The sequence below is a fragment of the Ambystoma mexicanum genome, chromosome 11 (assembly GCF_040938575.1).
Source record: "Ambystoma mexicanum isolate Mex_15411 chromosome 11, UKY_AmexF1_1, whole genome shotgun sequence".
NCBI lineage: Eukaryota > Metazoa > Chordata > Amphibia > Caudata > Ambystomatidae > Ambystoma > Ambystoma mexicanum.
In genome coordinates, this window is record NC_090934.1 from 1,469,493,248 (window position 1) to 1,469,517,657 (window position 24,410).

The window sequence follows — 24,410 nt, forward strand, 5'->3', positions numbered from 1 at the left end:
GTATTGCAAAGGATCTGCAGGCATCTCTGGACATCTTCGATTACGACAGTTTCTAGTGGTCAACTTGCCCTTCACCTCAGGACCCTCACCTTTTATTCAGTTTCAACACACAATCCTCTGCAATCTCTCTCCGCAGTTTATAGAAGGGGGCAGGTGGTTGTCCAGCAGTCAGGACAGCCAGACCCCCAGTGGGAGCTGGTTCCATTCAGGCACTCGCGCAGAGAAAGAGCAGGCGAGTGAAAAACTCCTCCCCCACTTCCTGCCTGCCCAGACACACTGTGGCCTAGGCGAGGACACCCAAGTGTTCCCACAAAATGCACACAAAGACCTCCTTCCCCCCCGTCCCCCCGAGGAAGGTAGAAGGCAGGCTGACAAAGGACAGCCATGCCAGCAATGGCGAAAAAAGAAAGAAGCCACCAAGTTAGAACTTGGGTAGACCTATTATGCATAACCGAGGCTATGGACATAACCTTCGGTAGAAGATTCACACAACAGTGGTAGGACACGTCCACTGCCACCAACCATAACTAGAAGGTTGTCTATGTGACTAAAAAGTCACAGGAGCAGAGAGAAAGGGGATACTAAGTATCCCTTTGGCATTCCATCTAAGGTGGAGTGTGTCAATCTCTCAGACTATAAAGTTTTAGGATCCCTCTCCATCCTCAAGAACTGTAGTTACACTCTAGGATATAGAAAATAATCTCAAAAGGAGGACACCAAGGGTCCCCAGCAACACTGCCCATAAGGAGCGTTGTGCTGCCAATGTACATGCCTTAAAAGAGATGGAGGAAAGTAGACTCCATAAGACAATACAAGAAAAAAGAAACAAGTTCCAAAAGACATAGCCCATATGAATGAATGAGTGGAAAAAGGCTGCACTCATTCAGGTTTGAAGAAAAAGGTCCAGAAGTCCAGCAAAAAGTGCTGGGGGTCTCACTAGGAGAGGGGATGAAGCATCAAAATGATAACTCTCCCCAACAGCGACCCTGGGGCACTCTGTGAAAGACTGCTGGCAAGCCGGTCAAGTGGCATAGCGAGTAGAGCGCTTGCTTTGACATCCTTGCTAGTGCAGGTTCAAATCGCGGCAGGGCCAAACTCAGCCTTTCATCCTTCCGAGGTCAATAAATGAGCACCACACACTGTGGGTAATAAGCAGCGCTCAGATACCTGAGGGTTCGTAGTGCTATATAAATGCCAAATAATAATTACTTGTAGTTGTTTCGAATGCCGAACTAATGAACACAAGTATTTTTGGTACAATCCTTATAGTAAGAGGATAGAAGAGGCAGAGGTCTACAGCTATCATTGCCCTAAGTGAAGAGGGGACAATTTTGAACCAAAAGTGTAACTGTCATTGTCAAAGCCAAAAGGGAGCAATATTGAAAGTGGACTGTAACCAACATTGCCAATGTAAAAAGGAGGCAATATGTAAACCAAATAACAATCAGCACTGGCTAAGCCAAAGAAAGTCTATTACAGCAAAAAGGGGAAACAGATTGTTTAAAGAGAGAAACTTGTATAAGGAAGCTTATTGGCAGTTACCTGATGTGATAGAAACCCGAAGGTGGCAGGAGAGAATCCCTCCTTGTGGAAAGTATCAAGGAGGAGAGGAACATAACTTGCAGTGCATGCGGCAAAGAAATGAATGGAGTAACATCAATGGGTGCAGTATCCTTATGGAAGAAGTTGTGAATTTCAAATTAATTGAAAAGTCAGACTTTTCTGATGTTTTAAGTTAAACGCATCATAGAGTACATGTAGTGGTGGTAGGAGTTATATCCTGGCAAGCGAGTAAACCAGGAAAGGGATTGTTACTGGTAGTCCTGGCAGGCTAGTGGACCAGGAAGAAAATTCTGAAGTACTGCATTGTGGTGAAAGTTTGTGGTGGACAGAAAGTGGCAAGGCCACAAATATGTTTGATGAACTGTGGTAAAACCACCCTGATGAAAATGTTGTTTACAAAGGAGAAACGTAGAGTAGTTCTCTTTTCAGAGGTTCTATTGCAATATTAATTCTAAGTATGGATAAAAGACGGCTTGGTTTGATAAACATGAGCTTGTGGGAACTATTTAACAGATTGATGAATCTTGTCTGATCCTAAAATAATCCAAGTGCCAAGTGAGGCAGAATTTACTTGGCTATTGAATGGAATTTTGGGTTGTCTTTGAAGCAGGACTTGGGTTATGTAAAAGAACTTTGTGTTGCCCTGAACCCAGAACCTACACCTTTGCTAATTGAACCTTTTCATTTGGAAAATCCTGCATTAATCCTGGGGAAGAGGATGCAACCCTGGTTACAAAGATATTGGGCCCCATTATGACCCTGCCGTTCCGGAAAGAACTGTGGTGGTAAAACCGCCACCACCGTTGTTTCCGGACCAGTTGATTGAGAGTTCTGCAGGCGCGAGGTGTCACTCCCGCCAGGTCTGACCTGGCGGGTTTAACACCACCCACCTGGAGGCAGACATGGAAACACTGGCTCAGTCATAGACAGAACCAGTTTTTCCATTGTCCCCATCCCCATGGCGTCCTATGGGGGCTCGATGGGAATGGGGATTTACACAGTTCAGCCTCTGGAATTCCAGGGTCACCAGGGTCGTAATGCCCTGGTGATTGCGGGAATCAATGAGGCGGAATGGTAATACGAGTCTCGCGGTAACCTGCCGGTTTCACCAGCACGGTTACCGCCGGACTCGTAATGAGGCCCATTGGGTTTGCATTTGAGTATAATTTTATTTTGTTGAATTTGAACAGCCATATACATTCCTGTATGATTTTGTTGTATGCACAATTGTGAGGGATAGATACCTTTTCATGTTAGAGTGTTTTCCTTTAGTCTTTGTTTGATAGGCAGGGAAATCCTTGTTGCGCTAGGGAAAGCGAGGTGTTTATCACACCCTTATAATTTGATTAAATGGCTGCTTGTGAAATACCTCTATCAAGTTGTCTGCCTCACATTTCTGACCCCTCACAGTGCCCTTAAATAGTCGATCCTTATAATCATGTGCAGATTATTGTACGCTATTACTTCATCTAATTGTTGTGCAAGTCTGAGTTTGCGTTCTGTAAATCCCCGAACATATGTGCATGCACGTTCATCTCCTGATGTATTCATTCAAGTTACAATGCAAGTGCTAGAATATTTGAAAATGCAAACTAAAAAGTTGTTAAGGTATCAGCACCTAGTACATAAATAATGGACAAACCATGTTATTAATATCAGATCCATGAAACAGAACAAAGCTATGCACAGACGCACATATTTCACTCTGGTTTCTAATTTTCAACAGGCTCCTCTGAATCCTCAATTACATAAACCCGGTGATAGACTGCTATATATAGCAAAACGCCTCCATTACCTTGCAACAGCTCCAGCAACAGCAGTAGCAGAAATTCCAGCTTCATTTTTTCTTTCAGATGCATCAGGTTCTGAGGATACATGTAAGAACGGGAGAGGAAATACAAGTTAACAGTCTGAGAATCCATGCAGGACACCGGTAATTCAGGCCTCCAGGTTAAGATCCAACTATAACTATTTGTAGTGTTGTGGGATGACCCAGGAGAAGGAGTTACTTGCCCGTAACAATGGTTCTTTGGTGTGGATATACTCATTGACTCCCTTGCTTAGCATATATGTGGACATTAGGGAAGGTGGTATTAAAAAGTGGTATGCCATTACAAAAAAGGAAAAACAAAATACAGATCGTTGGCCTATAACCCAAGTATGCTGTCACTGTTGATTTTAAAAGGAGAAGTCCCTGCTGTAAGGATGGCACGCCAGAGTGGGTTACCAGCGGCTTGATTATGTATGGCAGATTAACCTTTATTGGGTCGCGCTCTCCAATGCACGCATGTTGCACAGGCAGTCCCCCATGCTCTTACCTTCACAGTATCTAGTCCGAACATGAAGAGGTAGGTGGGAAAAAGAAAATCATATATTTGTACCTTATTGCCTGGTTTTCTATCGGAGCCACATACTGTTCAAGCTCACATCTCAGAGACACTGGATTTAAGGCAGCCTTTGCTCAGCTCCACAGAATCAGCCTTCATCATCCCCAGCTTCAACAACCCTTTTTTATAGCACAACCCAGGCACAATGCCTGCTTTCTCCATTACCAAGAACTGAGCCAAGGCAACAAAATAAAAGCTGCCGTTAGCAGGCAAAGCCTCATCAACAGTGGCCTAAGCTGCACCTGTTGGGCCCTTGTGATAGCTATTGCCGCTCCCTGCGATACCCTTGGAGGTTTCCTTCCCCCTCACCCTGGTGGAGCTAGAAGTATCCCCCATATTTCCATTCTGTAAGAGGCCAATGGGACCAATCACCTCTGGTACACTTTAATGTTACTTTTCTGGTGCTCAAAATAATCTTTTCAGCCGCAGGGCCCCATTAGCTACTTGGCTGAGCCTAGGTATAGCTTTAGATTTCTATGTTGAAGAGTACAAATTGGACACCAGGGTCCTAGGAGATCGTCAAAGGCCCCTACTCCTAAAGCTTCACCCCCCACCACCCCACCCAAGTGCAATGGCCCTAAAGATTTAGAAACTGGTCTCACCTTTCTCAAGTGGTAGGGCTATTCTCCTTCCATCCAGCTGTTCAGAGAGCCCTGTTTTCCAGTTCTTGTGAGGCTATCTCCTGCCATGGTGCTCATTCCAGCTGCTTCACTGTACATTATTCTGCCCTGCAATGCCTTCTCCAACTCTGAGCTCCCGCCAGGCTGCATTCTCTCCCGACGCCTTTTTTGTTCTTCCTAACACACTAAGCACCCTCTTGTTTGTTTCGGTCGTGTTATGCATTCTCCAGTGCTCTCTCGCCTGCTAGAGAGCTTTGATCCAATTTAACTTGGTCGGTCCGCCACCATGCTTCATCGGGTGACCTGGAGGAAGGAAGAAAACCAGTGGCCACACCCCTTGCTATATATGTGGGTCCTGCCCACATATGTAGCAAATATGGGGGATGCTCGCTGCCCACGGCCATGGCCTTCAGCTGACCATATCTTGTGTCTTGGCTCGCCTTAAAGGCGCTCAGAGTGGGACAGCCCAAGCAATCTTCCTCTGTCGCTTCATTATCTTTGACTAGGAGAATCTGAACTGAGGCCATTTGTGTCTGCTCCAAAGATGACCAGGGCGTCCCTCATGCCCTGCATGCTCTCCGTCAGTGCTTCTTAGAAGAAAGCTTATCGCCTACCCAATAGAGGACTATAAACATTAAACTTTCCAACTGTGTAGGATGCGACTATCCTCAAACGAGAAGCCAATGTCACTGTAATGCGCTACTCACATGCTTTAGTATTAATTTATTTATTGAGCATTTGTGAAACGCTTTATACAACAGAATTGTGTTGCAAAGCACGACTACACGCAAGCATATCAATGTGCATGGAACCAAAATGGCGCAAACTTACTTCCAGGCCACTCGTTATACATTTCTGCAATTTTAAAATTTCTTAATAATGCCGGAGTAACTATTCGCATTCTAATAACAAATACAAATGCAGAAAATAATGGATTGGTCGGATACCAGGGCAGCTGCCCATGTGCTGCACACAAATAACTGGTTACTTTATCTTATGCCTTTTGTTTTGTCCATGTAGTACCTCAATACGCTCTTAATATACAAAGTATGAAGAGACTGTTCAGCTCAGGAATTTGGCTTCTGGAAAAAACCCAGTAAATGGACCAGTTGATTGATGCAAAAATGTGAGATCATCTTTGGCACAAAGGATGGGCGAGTACAAAAATACTATCCTTATGGAAAATCATGAACAGTTCCATAGATGAAGCCTGGAACTGAGGTACTCTACTAGTAGATAAATGGTGATAAGAAAAGCATTCTCCATATATTGTGACTTATAACCTCTGATTTATGTATGGCCGGATAGAGGACACAGGTTTGTGCGGATGCCATTCACTTATTTCCTGTCAGCCTTTATTGATAACAATTGGACTCCAATAGAGGACCATTGAAAGTGGTTTGCACAGGTGCTGTAGATGGGGTAAATGATTCTTCCTGACACTTCAGTGGGTCATTCGTATTCTTTGATGTACAACATACAAAGCCCCTTCCCTTAAAGGGTAACATTTGAGTGTAAAGGGCCTTGTTTGGCTTCTTTAGGGGTCTCCATGCAGCTGCTCGTTAACCTTAGCCATTCATGGTGTAAGATCGGAGGAGACAAGCTGTCAAGCACAGTAGATTGGAATAAAAAATCTTGCTATGAGCCTGGACACTAAACTCGATCTATATGGCCTAGATCCAGATAGCCACATTGTCTTGGCTATCAAGCTCATGGTGGATGACTCCGCATTTTAGGGGAAACAGTGGCAAGGCAAAGAAATCTTCCTGACAAGGAGGCTCTCCTCCCAGAGACCCACACTTTTGGCAACTGGATGCAAAGTCTTGGCATTTTCTGTTCCTTTATGTGGCAAACAAGTTGATAACTGGACCACCAAAGACTCTCGTATAGTAGAAGACCTCCTGGTGAGAGCTTACACCAGGAACAGATGCCCAAGAGAATCAGAAATGTAAGTTAAGGAACAAGCAGGCAGAGACAATCGCAGGGGTGGGAGACAGGGAAGCATCTCTTTGGGTGGCCTTTCAAGCAGGCAGAGACCATCGCCGGGGTGGGAGACACGGAAGCATCTCTTTGGGTGGTCTTTCAAGCAGGCAGAGACAATCGCCGGGGTGGGAGACAGGGAAGCATCTCTTTGGGTGGCCTTTCAAGCAGGCAGAGACCATCGCCGGGGTGGGAGACAGGGAAGCATCTCTTTGGGTGGCCTTTCAAGCAGGCAGAGACAATCGCCGGAGTGGGAGACGGGGAAGCATTTCTTTGGGTGGCCTTTCAAGCAGGCAGAGACAATCGCCGGAGTGGGAGACAGGGAAGTATCTCTTTGGGTGGCCTTTCAAGCAGGCAGAGACAATCGCCAGGGTGGGAGACAGGGAGCATCTCTTTGGGTGGCCTTTCAAGCAGGCAGAGACGATCGCCGGGGTGGGAGACAGGGAAGCATCTCTTTGGGTGGCCTTTCAAGCAGGCAGAGACAATCGCCGGAGTGGGAGACAGGGAAGTATCTCTTTGGGTGGCCTTTCAAGCAGGCAGAGACAATCGCCGGGGTGGGAGACAGGGAAGCATCTCTTTGGGTGGCCTTTGTGGGAAGAGTTCTGTGCACGCTGGAGAAGGGCCAGACCTAGAATATTTACACTAATATTGTAGATGGCAAATTCTTTGCACATTCCCCATGGCAAAAGAAGCTCGCCCTCTCTCTCTTGCCCCATTATCTTCTCTTTCAAGACTGAAGATGGGAGGAACCCTCAACTAAGTAAAAAATAGCAGCCTCTCCAATCCTGATGTTCAAGCCAAATACTCTACAAACGTGCCAGTGTAGTAAGCGTGCTGCACACAGGGAGAGCATATATTGCACTATAACAGTTGGATGTGTCGGGTATTTCCTTTTTGGAGTGGACTGCATGTAGAACAAAGCAGACATCTCCCCAAGGAGCAGTGCCACTTTTTAAAAGTATATCTAAAGAAGCAGCGTGTGCGACACTCGGGAGCATCAAAAATTATGATTTCCAAATATGTGCCTGGATTTAAATTAACAGCTGTGGCATTGGTCCGCTCACATCAACAAATGAGATCTAGGTACGTCTTGCATTTTAGACCAAGGGAAGCCAAAAAAGCTACCCAACTGTGTTTATGTATTGAGTAGGAAACTGGAAATATTTAAATGCAGTAAGTTGAATCTTTGTTTTTACCAGAATGTTTTTGTTGATGCTAGTTATCAACCTACTTGTGGTAGGGGAAAGAGACCTAGTCCTGAGTTTCTTACTCCTGTTTGCTTTACAATGTCACTGCCTTTTATCCTACGAGACTTAGCACTGCCTTGTTGCAGTGTTTTGGCAAAGCGCAGAGGGAAACATGAGCTTCATGATTTGGTTTTATCCCAGGTGGGATAGTGGGCATGATGTGTACTTGGGGCATCGGCGAGGGATCAGTAGATAAAAATGCAAAAGGACAGGGGACCTAAGAGGTGCAATGGGCAGAATAAGATTAAGCTACTGAAATTCTACTGTACTAATCATCGTTATAAACAAAAATGCTGATGTTGGATCATCCTCTTCTGACGTTTCAAATGTTCTCAACTTCCCAAATCGTCATAAACAAAAAATGTTCTTCTTACTTTCCAAACTGAACTGGGACGACCCTTCGCTTTCTTCATGGATAGGTGTAATGAGCTTCATCCTCAGGCAGAGCTTTCCATCTGGCTCGGACACATTCGCAGAATTCTCTGTGCTGCCCTCCGCCGAGACACTCTCTACTGTGACATCATTGGTTGCCATAGCGCCCTCTGCTGAGACGTCACTTGTTGCCAAGGTTCTTTCTGGAGAAGCAGAAGAAAGAATATGGCATTGTACAAAACACAAAAAAAGATGCAAATCGATTAGCTTGGTTTTCCTGCAGGGCGTGCTGCTGAATTACGAGGAATATCGCCGACTTTTCCACGACTTTGTGATTTGACGATGTTGTACTGTTGCACAGCTGCATGGTCAAAGATGGTGCAGTGTTGTACAGCAAAGACCTGAACACCAGTTATGGCTCAGCTGCATAGCAATGCATGAAGTTGTCAAAGCTGCACTAATGTAGTACTTTCTTCTAATTGATGAAGGCATGCTGCACTATGGGTTTAAGATTGTCATACTTTGGGACACTGTAGAAACTTCATTGCAGAAGAGAATGGTTATTAATATTGATTTGGGTGAAGAGTACTATTGGCCCTACACAGTGAAGAGCAGAATTTTAAAGACGCAGCAACACAGAATTCTTTTCAAGGCGGGCACCATTTTATACAATGTTTCGGTTACTGGACTTTTATCAGGTCCTTGCTGGCTCTGCCATGAGCCACAGCAGGATATTGATAACTCTGCATTATATGGCTTGATTCTCAAGAGCGAAGCATCATTGTTCAATGGATAGAGCATTGCGTTTTGCATCAACCATCCAGTTCACAGATGCAGAGGTTTGTGCCACTGAAGAACAGATGTGTTCTCCAAGGTTACGCTAAGGTAGTGCTTGTGCCACTGTTATGTTGGTTTAGGAGTACTGCTGGTACAGTCACGTAGCACTGTGCATAGAAATGATGCGGCACAATGGCATTACTTTCTTTGCATAGACGATGGCACGTTGTGCAAAGGTTAAGCATCGGGTTTGGGTCTCGCGTCTCTCAGACTCTCCAGCCACCAGATGACGTATGTTGAGAAATGTGCCCTGGAACTTGATTCTCTTTTCTCAAGGAGGAAGCAGCTTTGTAAAGGGTTACACCACTGGATATGGAAGCACGACGTCACAGTGCAGCAGTATAACAGGGTACAAGGAAAGCAGCATTGCAGTAGCATTACTTTGTATTGAGCACTAGTCCATTGTTAAGTTTTGTTTGGTTCTATGTAAGACCCAGTAATCTGATTTGTAGCATAGCCCTGTTCTTATGTGAGCGACATGGGTGGATTGTGGTTCTGCCACTGGAATGGCGCAATCAGTCGCGAGCACCACCCACTTGGCACATCTGGGGAGAGATGAGCGCCACAATACATGCTTTTCTCACTAAGAGCAAAAAGGTTTGTGTAATATTGAAGCCAATTCAATTTATTGTCTGATCTTAGCATAGGGCACTAGGATGGGTCATAGTACAAACCCATCCCGACTAGTGTGAAGTGCCAAATGCTTGTCTGCACAACTAGTGCAAGTGTCATTAAAAGTGCAAAGACACACTTCATTGCTTTAATACCGGGGTAACTGCTCTGACGGTAAAGAACAAGAGCAATAAACCGGCATCGTTTGAGTAAACCATTGACCTACACAGAGTAGAATTCAAACACTGCTCAGTGCAAGCAAAGAGCCAGTTGGTTTCCGAAAAGGAACAATAGATCAACTTTTATGCAGTCTTTTAAAGAGGATTCTTTTATTTGGTTTACAGACTTATTGTACCTTGCATTCAAGATTGCTTATAAAACAACTAAACTGCAAACAATGGTGGTTAGGGAGATGTCTGCACAACCCTTGGGGGGGAGGGGTGGGGAGCCATCTACCCAGAGTCCCACCAGACTCTCTAAAGGTAACGGAGGCAGAGTAGTCAGCTCACTCAGGGGAGAGAGGAAGGCTGGCAGTGAAGTGAACCCCAAAGAGTACACTACATCGGTATACTGAACAACACGCCTATTATGAGCTCACACATAGGATATCTAGCAGGTTAAAAGAAGCACATTGGTTAAACCTAACACGCAGTAAAGGATAGTTTATGTATAAAAACAGTAATGGTGAGTTAAGACCAACCCCTACGAATTAAACTGTAAACCCACTACTACCTAGTGATGGACTAATTATATATATATGCATAAACAGGCGGTAAGAGAAAGGAGCCATGGACAGCAGAAACATGCATTAAATATCATCAGGACCCAAGATGCTGCACAGAAAATGGATTTAAGATTACTCGTACACAAGAACAGAGGCTCGCATTACAAATGAATCACCACAAGCAGTAAGATACAGTGGCGAGAGTATGCCACAACCAGGCTGTCAAGTTTAACAAATAAGGCCCTTCTTTGGTATTTCATCTATCTACTGAGCTGTAGGTTTAATAAAGCAACCCTACAAAACCAGACAAAAAGGAAGATGGTTTGCCATTTTGACTTTCTTCAGTTTTTGGATCTTGTGTCCAAGACATCCTAGTTCACACTACCGAGGTGAAGTCTTGTTATAAGTGGACAAATGTAGCGTGACAAGCATGTGTTAAATGAAGACTCTTCAATCCCAATTCACTGCTTTGCATTTCCTGCAAAGAAGTCTTGTTAATCCACTTTTATGGAGAACAGAGAAGTGAAGCCCATTAAACACTGGATGTCATAAAATGTAGAAATCTATGGTTTCATTAAACACCTAGAAAAGAAATAATAGTATCTCGCCACCTCTCATTCTACTCTCCACCCTTTCTATAACAGTCTTTCTTTTCATCTTTACCTTCCCTTCCTGCCCCTTCTGCTTTTTCTTCTCGGCTCCAAGCTTCTTTGTCCTTTTTTTCATTCCGGTCTTGCCTTCATTCTTTCCTTTTTCGACTTGTAGCTATTCGTCCTCCTTTTCTTCCTTCTGCCCTTACTTTTCGAAGGTGCATGTTAAAATGGAAAAGTGCTGCGAGACACTTTTCCATGAAGACATGCATTCTGATGTATTACCACTCTTGCAAAGCTGTGATTTACGGCATGGCAACAGAAGCCTTGCCAACCACCTCACATGCAAGGGGCTGGCAAGGACTGCCTTCAGAGGGCGATCACCCTTCCTGCACCAGCCAAAAAATGCGCACATTAATGGTACCCTTGGAGGTGCTGTTAAAGCCCACAGCACACATTCTCCCATTATGTACATAGCATTTTTCAGACTACAGCGCCACTTTTCTAGTTCAATGAAAGTCGGAGAGGAAGGATTGCTCAGCAGTAACATGTTATGCTTGGAAGCAAGACAACGCAGCTAAACAGGTTCAAATCCTGATCCTGCGCTTAGAAACCACTCGCTGGTATTAAGCGAGTTTTAAAAGTACATTTATGAAATTATAATTTAAGAAAACTTTCTTGAATTCTAAGTGGCAGTCTTGAGAAATGCTCACCAGCCACTGGAGCACGTTTTCCCCTGCAAAGATAGATTTGAGCAGCTTTTGCTGCTGGAAAGCGCAACATTGCCCCTCCAATATTTCCACCCACCTCAAGATTATGGTGTTGAAAACTGCCGGGGAGAATGTCGGTTTTGCATACTATATCCATCACCAGCTCTGAATCTGGCCCCTCGTCTCCTTTTGAACACCTCTCCGCTCATCGATTCCATGCAGTCCACTCTGGAAACCTACATGCTGGATCCCTGCTTTAAAGGGCCTGCAATGTCAGTCTCCTTAATACCTGATCTGTTTGTTGGAATTAAAGATGAGCATTAAACACCCCATGGTGATTCATTTATTTGTAACCCCCATGTCTGTAGTGACATGGTGCAATGACTACCCTACTTGTAATGTTTGCTAGAACCGAAAAAGAGAGAAACAAAAACGAAAGTCCATAATGTACAGAGTGCTGCTGGAACTACCGCGTGGCATTGTAGAAACGGCCCACATGTACTTCCTCCAAGTTCAGCTCATTGGAAATCAGTTGCATTTTGATAATAATAATAGGGTTGAAGTTTAATCTTATGCCAGATTTCCGGTTCTACGTTTGTTCATCCCCACCTTTTTGATTGTGTGCAGTTTGAAAACAATTGTCGATTTGAATTCTTTCAGTGAGTTTTACTAAAGTCCACCTGTGGTACGACTGTAGAAGACTCACTCTTAGGAGTACAGGGCTCCAACTCTTAGGTTTGCCCTGAACTACCCACATTATTTGGTAGCTATATTGAGCAGCCAGGCTTAGTCTATGAGGGAGATGGGCTGTAGTTGAGTACAAGGACCTTTGAGCTCAGTTCTAGTCAAGGAAACACTTATACACTAAATATATAAAAACAAATATGCTTATTTATAATATATACTAGGCAATGTTAAATTCTAAACAATTCAGGTAAGTGAAAACAGTTCATATAGATCGAAATGTAGACTAGACATTTGCTGAAGCAATACTTATTTCAAACAGTAGACCTGTAGATGGTAACCAGGTAAGTACAAGAGTAGTTTCATGTTAGCAAATCACACATTAACCAACATTTACTGAACTAGCAATACGGGTAAGTTTAACAACTCTAGGAAAGCCTTATCTTTAGAAGTCCAACCCCATCTGGAGAATAAGTGTTTCAAAGTTCAGATGGGGGCACTGAGGGACGAGGGACCAGTAACCCTTGGGCAGCAGAACAAAGGAAGGCAGATGCTGTCAGACTTGTCAAATGCACAGACGATGTCTTTTGTATAAAGTAACACATTTTGACTCAGAGTTCAGGGGGACTAAGTAGGGCACCTGAAGGATTTCAACCTAAAGGACAGATGGCCTAAGACCTGAGAGAACACGGTTGGGTCATCCACCTCAACGTGAATCTACAGTATCCGGAGGAGCGAACAGCAACACAACAACGACCCAGGTATGTACCCAGGAGTCAGACAGTATCTTCTAGGATGAAGCACAATGATCACGATATCACGGGCAGGCCCCCATGGGGAAATGACAGCAGCTCCGGATCGGGTCTCTGGCCTAGCCAGCTGGAGGTAGACATTTTGGTGGGAGCAAATGGTCAGACTATGACACAGGGATGCCCTTTAGACGATCTTCGCAGCACTTGGTTGGGGAGGCCCGACAGACTTTGTAACAGCGATGGAAGAAAGTCTGCCCGGTGACAACCTTCTTTTGGTCCTCAACTCTTCTGAGGGGACTTCTTCAGTCAGGATGGAGTCTTTCTAGGCTCAGCAAGATGCTCACAAGTTTGCAGCTGGAACTGCGCTCGACAATGCATGCAGCAGTGCCAGAGGTCCCAGAGTATTCAGGTTTTGCAGGCCTGCAAGGTTGCAGAACTTTGTGGGATGCCTCAACCTGAAGCTGGTCTCTAGACTGGGTAGGTCCGCTAGTCCAAGGAAGGAAGTCGTCCAGACTGGAGCTTCCTTGTCACACAGAAGGTAGGGCTGTCACTCAGTCGGCTTGCGGTCACTGGAGGTAGCTGCAGATGTCTCCTTTCTTCTTCTTTGGAATGGTTCTTCCAGTGGTCGACTCTGGCTTCAGCATCAGAACTCTCACCTTTTATGCAGGAACCCAACCAATTAGCAGGCATGCAACATTCAAACTTTGGGTGGTGGCTGTCCCAAGGAGACAGCCAGGCACCCAGTTAGAACTGGACCTAAGCAGGCACACTGAAGGAGAACGACCCGAAAAGTTTTGGTTCCCCGCAGCTTCCTGTCCTCCCAGGAACACTGGCGCATCCGGGCGGGCTTGCCAACGGGAGCCAATCAAAGACAAAAGGAGTGAGCAGGACTTCCCCCACCAAGGTTAGTGGAGCAAGGCTCAAGAAAGAGCAAGCCATCGTGAGTTGGCGGCTAAAGAAGAAAGGCGCCATTTTAGGGCAATGGTGACCCATGTGTAAAAATCACAAACAGTCTGTAGGAAATCTCCACTGCCACCAGCCACTCAGACTTGCCATTGTAACTAGAAAGTTAAAGGAGAAGGGATACTATGTGTCCCCTCAGCCCTCCGCATAATGTGCGGTGGGCTGATCTCACAAAAGAAAAGCATAGGTAGGATAAAAAGAATCCCTCTATCCTGGTAACATTAACTTAGCACAGGAAAGTAAAACCAAAGGGGGAAGCTCAGTGAGCTCCCAGCAACACTGCACAAAAGGTGCTGTGTGCTGCAATAGTAAAAGGCAGACGCCATTGAAAAAGATGGAGGCAAATAGACTCCATCAAAATTAACCAAAAAGGGTTCCAAGAAGCACAGGAAAAGAATAAGCCAGCGAGGAACAAGGTTCCTACTTGTTAGGGAGATTTATCATTGCTATGCTTCATCCCCCTCTCCTAGTGAGAGCCCCAGCACTTTTTGCTGGGCTTCTGGAACCTTTTCTTCAAACCTGAATGAGTGGAGCCTTTTTCCACTCACTCATTCTTACAGTCTCTGTCTTTTGGAACTCTCTCCTTTGTATTTTACTGTCCCACGGAGACTACGTTCCTCCATAGCTCTTAAAGGCATCTGTATGTTAACAATGTAGCACAAAGCTCCTTATGGGAAGTGTTGCTGAGGACCCTTAGGGTCCTCCTTTGAAATTATTTCTATAACCTAGAGTAACTATAGTTCTCTCCTAAAACTTTATAGTGTGAGAGATTGCCACACCCCACCTTAGGTGGAGTGCCAAAGGGATGCATAGTATCCCCCTTCTCTCTGCTCCTGTGACTTTCTAGTCACAGAGGCAACCTTCTAGTTATGGCTGGTGGCAGTGTCCTACTAACGGTTGTGTGAACATTCTACCCAGGCTACCCAAGTTTCAACTTGGTGGCTTCTTTATTTTGTCGCCATTACTGGCGTGGCTGTCCTTTGTCAGCCCGGCCGGGGGGGTGGGGGGGGCGGGGTGTGTGTGCGTGTGTGTCTGTGTCTGTGTCTCACCTTGGGTGTCCCCACCTAGGCTCCAGTGTGTATAGGCAGGCAGGAAGTAGGGCAGTAGTTTTTCACTCCTCTGCCCTTTCTCTGCCTGAGGGCCTGAATGGAACCAGCTTCCACTGGACAACTTTGATTTATTTGCGCCATATCCCGAGGTACTGTGAGTTTCAGAGCTGTGAAACCCCAATACGCGAAGATCTTCTGCCCATTCCAAGTGCATCGTCGTTGAAAGGCCGAATTCGACCAAGTCTTTGCTGAGCCCTCAAGGACACTCCAGGAATCCGATCCAACTCACCCAGACCCTCTCAGCAGAGTGTGGGACTGAAAGAAGTGAAGAAGCGGGGCTAATAGTGTCCTTTGTTGGTGCTGCAGAAAAGGTGCCAAAACCGCAGAGTGACCAGAGCTGTTTCTGAAAGCGGTGCCAGAGGTACTCCCTCGGGATTGCTGCCAAGAGAGCCCGTCCATTGTCCTGCCTTTCGTCATCAGACCAAGGAATCCAGAGGTCGGGTCTAGCACCGTCACATCGAGGAGAATTCAGCCACAATCTTTTCTTCTCACCTACAATACTGTGGGTAAAAAGGTATTGCTTACCTTTATCCGAGAAGTCGCTCCAGAGCACTGGAGTGCATGTTGAGGTGCCCATAGCAACCCCCTCTTACCTCAGACTCAAACCGCTACGTGTGTCCCAATAGCAAGTCCTTGAACAGGATCTTCAACATTAGTAATATCCTACTTCATCGTAAAGACTAGAGACTACAACATATCCACAGGACCCTTCACTATTCTGCTGCTTGTCAAGACTTTCCGATCTGCCTTTAGCTAGGGTTGTGTTTTGGATCTTAAAAACCAAGCTGTGTAAAGAAACTGTCTCTATAACCTTAAACCCTGCTAATGTTACATAAACTATTTTCATTCCCAAAAGTCACTATCTTATATGCGTATGGAGAGAAGGAATACATTACTCACCGTAATTGTATTTCTGATGATTGTATCTGCTTAGATTCACATGTTGTGCATAGGCTGACATCTAGTGGAAGCTGCAGAGTATTACAGTTGTTTTCGAAACTCGAAAAGGGACATCGACATGGTGTGCCAGTAATACTATTGCTAGTGTAACGTCCACTGTACCCATGATCCCTCACGTGTCAAGGTCCCTCAGATTGTTATTTTTCTGACATGAGGTAGAATGAGGTGTAGCGCGAGTACAGTTGTATCCAAGAAGATACATATCAGACAGCTCATAAGTATCCATGCCCCTTCTCTTCGAGGGGAGGAAAGGCGGGCGCATGTGAATCTGAGCAGATACAAGCATCAGAAATGCGATTACGGTGAGTAATGTATCCCTTCTGAGACTTGTGGAATCTGCTTAGAGCACATGCTGTGCATAGTTAGCGAGCAGTGTTAAAAGGAGGGTGGGATGTGAGAAGGTTCATGAGCGAATAAATGTCTAAGAACCACTTGTCGCACTTGTGTATCTGTCTTGGAATGGGTGTCAATGCAGTAGTGCCGAGTGAAAGTATGTATTGAGCTCCATGTAACTGCTTTGCAAATACTGTCTACAGGGACATTTGCAATGAAAGCCAGGGTGGCTCCTGTGCCTCTAGTGGAATGGGTCCTGGGCGTAAAAAGCAGAGTCATATGTGATAGGGAATAGCACAGTTGTATACATCTGACTATCAACCTAGAGATGGCATTCTTTGAAATGCGGTCACCTTCTCTGCCTGGCGCTATGGAGACAAACAATTGATCTGTTTTCCTTAGCGGTCTGGTCTTGTCTACATAGCAGAGGACCGCCCTCCTCACATCTAGTGTGTGGAGGTTTACCTCAGCTGAGCTGTTGGGTTCCTGGAAGAAAGCCGGTAGCTCAACTGACTGGTTTACATGAAATTTGGAGATGAATTTAGGGGAGAACCTACGGTGAGTACGTAAAACCAGCTTGTCTTTGTGTACGAAAAAAGGATCCTTCACTGAAAAAGCTTGTATTTCACTCACTCTTCTTATGGGAGTGATAGCCACTAAGAAGGAAGTGTTTGAGACTAGACTTGTGCATTGGCTCGAAAGGGGGTGCCATAAGCTTAACGAGAACCACGGTGAGATCCCATCCTGGCAGCGGGTTTGAAATAGGAGGATGGAGTCTCTTTAATTCTTCCATGAATGCCTTGATGACAGGTACTTTCCACCATGAGAACTTATTATGGGAAGTGGTATAGGCTGACAAAGCCACCAGGTGGACCTTTAAAGAGTTGAATACTAACCCTGCATCTAGCAAATGGAGCATTTAAGTTAGAATGTGGGAAGGAGTGCATTCTATGGGGATGATTAGTTTGGACTTGCACCAAATTACGGATCTTCTCCATTTGTCACAGTAACTGCATGGTTTTCTTTATTCTTTCAAGATATCCATGCATCTCTGTGGCATGTTAAGATGTCCGAACTCTATGACCTCAGGAGCCATGCTGCCAAGTTCATTGAGTGAGGCTGCATGTGCACCGATAGTCCCTCGTGCTGAGTGAGTAGATTGTATGGGTACAGGAGTTTGTTGGGATCACTCATCGCCAGATTACATAGACGTGGATACCATGGTTGTCTTGCCCGCATAGGAGCAACTAGGATAAGCGTAATTGGTTCCTTGTGGATCTTCTTCACCACCTTCCTCATGAGAGCTGTTGGGGGGGGGGGGGGGGGGGGAAGCATAAGCAAATTTCCCTGACCAATTCATCCATAGGGCGTTCCCCCTTGGAGCCTGGCTGGGGGAACCTGGACGCGAAGTCTGGGCATTGACTGTTTTCACTTGTAGCGAACAGTCTATTGTGGGCAAACCCCATAGAGAGAAAAGGTGTTCTACGTCTTCTTCATGTAGACGCCACTTGTGTTCTTCTGGTAGGAGATCTCTGCTCAATGAGTCTGCTAGAGAGTTGAGTTCCCCTGGAACATGCTGTGACGATAGTAACATCTTCCGTCTGAGTGCCCATTTCCAAATTTGCTGCGCAAGCCTGGACTGATTTGGAGAACGTGTACCCCCCTGTTTGTTAATATAAAACATTGCTGTAGTGCTGTATCAGAACTTGCACGCATGGGTTCTTTAAAATGGGACTCAAATGCCCGAAGGGCTTTGAATACTGCCAGACGCTCTAGCAGATTGGTGTGGTTTTGGGCTGCCGTGCAAGACCACAGACCCTGAGCTGTGGTGAAGGTAGTAAGCCTCCCACCCCAATAGAGAGGTGTCCGTCGTGACAATTGCCTGCATCTCTGGATCGTAGACAGGTTTCCCTTCAGCAGATTTTCCCTGGTCCACCAGCAAAGATTTTGTACAAGTGTCGGCGAAACGACCACTAGATCGTCCCACTGACCACTTGCCCGAGACCATGGTTTCGCCAACCATTCCTGCAAGGGTCGCATGCGTAGGCGCCCGCGAGGAACCGGGTAAATGCAAGATGCCATCATGCCTAGCAAATGCATAGCTTTGCGCACCCTTATCTGGCGGCTGGCCTGATAATGCAGTATTTGCAGTAACAAGTTTTGGACTCATTCCTCTGATGGAAAGATCAACCCCTCTTCTGTGTTTAAGACAGCTCCTAGGAACGGTTTTCAAGTGCTTGGCACTAGGCTTGACTTTCTCGTTGATGGAGAAGCCCAATTGAAAGAGAAGGTTGATTGTTCTTTGACTGTTTTGTCTCCAAATTAGGCAGAATTCCCCTGTAATGAGCCACTTGTTCAGGTAAGGGTACACTAGGATTGTCTCCCTGCACAGGTGCGCTGCCACCACCGCCAGTACCTTTGTGAATACCCTTGGAGCAGAGGCTATTCTGAAGGGCAGCACCTTGAATTGGTAGTGCTGGTTCGCTATTTTGAAACGCAAGAATCTTCTGTGCGCTGGGAACATTGAAATATGAAAATGGGCATCTTTCATATCCAGTGTTGCCATGTAATACCCCGTTTTTAGTAGAGGGATTACCTCTTGTAGCGTAGTCATGCAGAACTTGTGGCTTGACATACTCGTTTGCAATGTGCAAATTTAATATTGGGCGCATTGTTAAATCTTTCTTTGGCACAAGGAAGTAAGTTGAATAAATATCACTGTTTACCTGGTTGGCCGGGACGACTTCAATGGTGTCCTTTATTAGCAAAGTGGCTATCTTCGCGAGGAGGATACGCTGGTGTTCTCTTGAGTTGATATTCTGTCGTCGGGGGGTGGTCGTGGGATCGTTGGAGGAGCTCCATACAGTATCCACCTGCTACTGTGGACAGCACCCATCTGGCTGAGGTGATTCCCTCCCATGCGTTGGTGAAGCTGGAAATACGTCCTCCTACTGGAGAGGCATGGGAGGGCACCTGAAGCGAAATGTCACTGCTTCTGAGGTGGGGTGCCACCCCGCGAGGGGTTGCCCCTTCCATGACCACGACCTCTGTGCTGTCCTCTAGGATAGCCCTGGGAGGACTGACTGATTATTTCCCCAGGAGGAGCTTTGGTTTTGACTGTAATTGGACCCATTTGAGAACCTTGGCTGCGAAAATGGCGAAAATTGCCATTACCCCCTTTGGCCGGGTGGCTTGTTGGTCAATTGGCCCAACGATTTAAGTGCGTCATACTCGTCTTTGGTTGTTTTAAGGGCGTCCTCGAAGGCCTTGCCTAAGAGCACATTGCGTTCAATAGGCATGTTAATTAGTGTGGCCTGCGTTTCTGGTGGTAGTCGGTCAAAAGGCCGAAAAAAAAATCTCGAATAACAAAAATCTCGAAAAAAAAGGCCCAAAAAAAAAGTTTTTTGGATCAGGTAAGTAAAAAAAAGGGTTAAAATAAAAAAAAATAGAAAAAAGGGGGGTTGGGGGGAACCCCCCCCCATTTCGAAAAAAAAATTCAATATTTTTTTTTCAGCCTTTTTTTCGAGATTTTTTTTTTCTCGAGATTTAGAACTTCGGTATTATGACTATAAACCATTTCTGGTCTGAAACCGGATTGTCGCAGACACGCTTGATGTTTTTTAACAGTACCCTGAGCTATGATTCTTCCGGCATTTTCCGCCGCATTAAGGTTGGTCTTAAGTTAACAGCTTGACACTGCCCTGCCTTCTGCGGCCACCTGTGCTAGCTGGCATTTCAGTGGTTCTGGGGCAGATGAGCCGACACTTCTTCCCATTTGTGGCAGTTATAACTGCCCAAGAGGGTAGCATTGTTCGCAATTCTGGTCTGGTAAGCCGCGGAGGAGGCAACTTTCCTATCCATGGTGTAAATCTTTTTGCTTTCCTTGTCGGGTGGAGCCTCAGAGGAAGCAGGGGGGAGGGGGTTCCCGCTCTTTTCCTAGTTGTAGTTCTAAATGAGTCTGGCTTCAGCTGCCCTCTAATATACAGTGGGTCTGAAGGTGCGGGTTTAAAAAGCTTTTATACACGTGGATTTACAGCCAGTGTGAGGTTAGGGTCTTCTAATGACGGTTGTATCCTGCGCTGTATTGACTTGAGTAGAGGAATAAACTGCTTCATTGTTTTCTTGTCCAAGGATCTGTTCCACAAAGTCCTTATCCTCCTGGGCGTCAATTTAAAAGTGCACTGCCACCTCGGCTAGCACCTCAAGAAGGGGTTCGTTGTCAATAGGAGAATCAACTATAGCAGGATCCTGATCGACAGGTGAGTCTATCGGGTACATATGCCTCTGGGTCAGCCTCTTGGTCCTCATCGTCCCCATAATAAGGGTCTGCTGCCTCCTCGTCGTACTGAGGGTCAGCTGCCTCTACAATTGAGAGGTCCTCGTTCTCGGAGTCCGGGTCATAGAGCCCTATGACTGCTATGCACTGGAGTTTCTGTACGAGAAAGGGGTTGAGAAGGCGGAGCAGAGACTTGAGACCTAGAGCGAGCTGTGTTTCAGGAGGTTACAGGGGTGGTGGGGGGGGTTAGCATTGAAAACTCGAAGTATGCAGGGTCTTTCTCATATAAATTGGCCATAAAAGACATTCTCCTCATTACCCTATCTATGTCTTGTGAAAACCATTCTGCTGAATTTGGGATTACCTACGGTTGGGATGGAAGTCCTAAATCTTCATCTATGGGAGGAATAACCCCAGATTTTTTATGCCTAGACTCTACAAGTTTGTCCTTATTAGGGATTGGCCTAGTTTCCTTAGGCTTCTCTTTCGGAGAAGTTTTTTTTTTCCCTCTTTGAGGACTTCTTTTTATCTTTTTATGTACTGTCCCCCCTCCCCCCCCCGGCGCCGAGCCGTGTGTATCCAACTGTTTGGGTTGTTTGGGGCCAACTAAACTTATTTGACGCTGAGCGTCGACTTTCGAGAGTGAGAAGAGCCGAAGCCTCGTCTGTGGACGACCAGCCTTCGGAGAGAGTTTTTCACGCGACACCCTGGCATCGAGTTGCCTGGCATAGTGGGCCCAGTGTTTTGTGGAGCGGTCTTTTAAAGTCTTGGGCTTGAAGAGCCTACACGCTCGACAAGACGTTTCGACGTTGTCTCTTGGGAGACACAAGTTACAGACTAAATGCTTGTCGACCGACAGGAATTTACAATTGCACTTGGGGCAAAATTTAAATTGGGTCTTGTCCATAACTACAAACTATGGCAGCTGGGCGAAGTAGTGTAGGAAAAGGGGCATATACATTCTAAAATGACCTCCCCCCCCTCTCTGCCTACTGTCTGGGCCGAGGCCCGGGGGCGGCCTTCCAAGGCCGAACGGTCTGTCGCGGTAGTCTTTCGACGGGCAGTCTCTTTGTCTTCACCGGCATGATCTTTTAATGGTCACTGAAGTAAAGGATAGAAAGAATGAACTATCTATAATTGAAATAAGTAAATGGCTTCACGCCAAAAGAGGAACCCCGCTATACGCGTCCATCTAGAATGGTGGAAAAAACTATCTGAGGGACCTTGACGCGTGAGGGATCATGGGTACAGTGGACATCACACTAGGGATATTATTGTTGGCACACCCTGTCGACGTCCCTTTTCGAGTTTCGACAACAACTGTAATACTCCGCAGCTTCCACTAGATGTCGGCCTATGCACAGCATGTGATCTAAGCAGATTCCACAAGCCTCAGAAATGTCTTTACTGTAGTTCTGCTAAGATCCGCAAGTGTCCGTTATTACCGACAGAACTCATTCCTGTGAAAAGCTGTACCAAATGTAACGCAAGCAGCTACAAACTAAGAAGTGGCCTTTAAAAAGTATCCTAAAGTATTCCTATGTGTACTGGTGTATTGTACTAAGTATTTAACGGTATCAGGTAATATTGTCCCCGTATATAATGTCGCCATACATATAGTCACCAGGAAACGGCAGAGGCGACATTATATATGGGGACAATAAGTGGTGTAAATGGGAGTGGGGTTGCCCCCGCTCCCTTTAAAAAAGAAAATGTCAAGGGTTGCGAGGGATGTCCCCCCCTATGTTCCTTATGATAATGTCTCCGCGCAAAAACTGCACAATTCTTGCATCGCAACATTTTTGCGTGGTCATTAACACATGGAACCCTTTTACAGTGATTATTGTGTGAATATAATACATCAATATTTTCATATACATTTATTGAGTAAGGGTTTCCTTGGTGCGCATTACTAATTGGGTTCAGTGTATTTACCTACAGCTCACACCTGCCTCTAAGATAAGCTTGACTGCTCTGCCACTCTACCAAGATTCCAGCCGTAGTGCAGACTGATGTGTTGGTGATCTACATACCACTGGGATAGTTTTGTAAAGTCCTACCTACCAGAGGACTTTGGGAAAATTCCCAACACCACTCACTCCGGAGAGTCTGAAACCATCTATAGTCAGGCAAAAAGTGTTGGGGTACTCACTAAGGGGCCAGAATTACACATGTTAGGTAAGAGTTGATGCAGTCCAACTGGTGTGGGACTACACAAGACTTATCTCATGGTATTAGGTAACCCACCTTTTAATATAGGTCTGTTCTACACAAATTGGTATTGTGACCGAGCTGCCAGGCTTATCTTAAGAGTGGTAATGTGAGCTGTACAATGAAATAAGTAAATACAGGTAACCAAGTAAACATTTACACACTTAAAGTTATAGTATAAACATGTATTTATATCTACACAACTATATTTGAAGCATTCTTTAAAAAGCAGCAACTAATCGTAACATTAATCCCAAGTTAGGATTTAATTAAAAAAAGAACAATAAAGCAGGTGAGTCATTCTTTCATATGAGATATATTTTCCAGCAAGTAGAGTGACGTCATTTGAGGTCAGTAATAACCCTTCTTTTGTATCACCTTTGCAGCGTTGAGTTATAAGGGGGGGGGGTGGTTATGGTTAGATCAGAACATACTGGTATTCTACAAACACTTAGAAGACTGCCTGCATCCTTCTGGGAGAATCTATCCCAGCAATAATAGTGTTCAACAGTTAAACCTGTAAGGGAACAAGCACTGCCAAAGCCAATGGGTTCAGAAGGGGGCATTTAGGGAGCCGGGACAGCCAAAGTCAATGGGCCAGTTCAAAGTTCTGATGCTCTCTTCTTAGAAAATGTCCTTAAATAGTCAGTAGTTCAAATAGAAAATCACTGAAGCTCAAGAGTAGCCACCTTGAAGAAGCACAAGCTGGGAGGCCAGTGCAGGTGAGTTGAGCAACTCAAAAGGGTTTAAAATAGTATCCCCAAGCTAGGAAGCACCACAATTGGCAAAATGTAGGTGTGCCCCAAGGTAACTGAGAATTGAAGAATTGGTTTCAGCTGGATGCCTTCCTGTTGCAGTATAACAGATCCATGTTCCTAGTCGTGGTGACCAAAGGGAGGTCGCCTGGCGGGCCCCTGCGGCAGCACTCGAGGGAGGGGCTTGGCAGCAATGGATTCTACTTGATTCAGTGGCTCTGTGGTTTTTGCACCTTTTTCTCAGTGCCAAAGCAGAACACACAGCTCCGGTTAGAAGTTCCTTGACCCCTCGGTCCTGGACTCTGGTGAGGGGACGCTGGATGAAGATTTCCTGTTTCTGTAGGGCCCTCTGCTGGATACCCACAAAGGTTTTGCCGGATTTGCACTTCGGAAGATAATACACTCTATGATGGTCAGGGGTCCCCGCGTATTGGGATTCTGCAGCCTTGGAAAGTCACAGAAAGTTGCGGGTTGCACCAAAATGGATTTTGTCTTGAGGGTAGTTGGCCCCACCAGCCCAAGGGAGGAAGTCACCCCATGCTGGTCTTCCCAGGCAAAATGAAAACTGGGTCAGCACAGCTGCAGGGGTTCACTGAGCACTTTGCGGTCCAGGAGGGTGCTGCTGGTGTCTCTTCACATCCTCATCGTCAGATGATGTCCTCCAGTGGTCGACTGCTTCTAGTACCAAAAACAAAGCCTTTTAAGCAAGTTTCCATTCATTCACA

At 45.6% G+C, this 24,410-nt stretch overlaps 1 protein-coding gene across 5 annotated transcripts in view; it reads right to left on the reverse strand.

The window, feature by feature from the left end:
- TP53BP1 (tumor protein p53 binding protein 1) overlaps window positions 1-24,410 on the reverse strand; it is a 429,855-nt gene that overhangs the window by 134,917 nt on the left and 270,528 nt on the right. For 4 of the 5 annotated variants that reach the window (XM_069625150.1, XM_069625153.1, XM_069625152.1 and 1 more), the window contains 2 exons: window positions 8,172-8,372; window positions 3,359-3,428 (listed from right to left, as the gene is read on the reverse strand). In XM_069625150.1, coding sequence (XP_069481251.1) covers window positions 3,359-3,428; window positions 8,172-8,372 — 271 coding nt within the window. The remainder of the gene's footprint in view (window positions 1-3,358; window positions 3,429-8,171; window positions 8,373-24,410) is intronic. The other variant, XM_069625154.1, reaches the window with a different exon arrangement.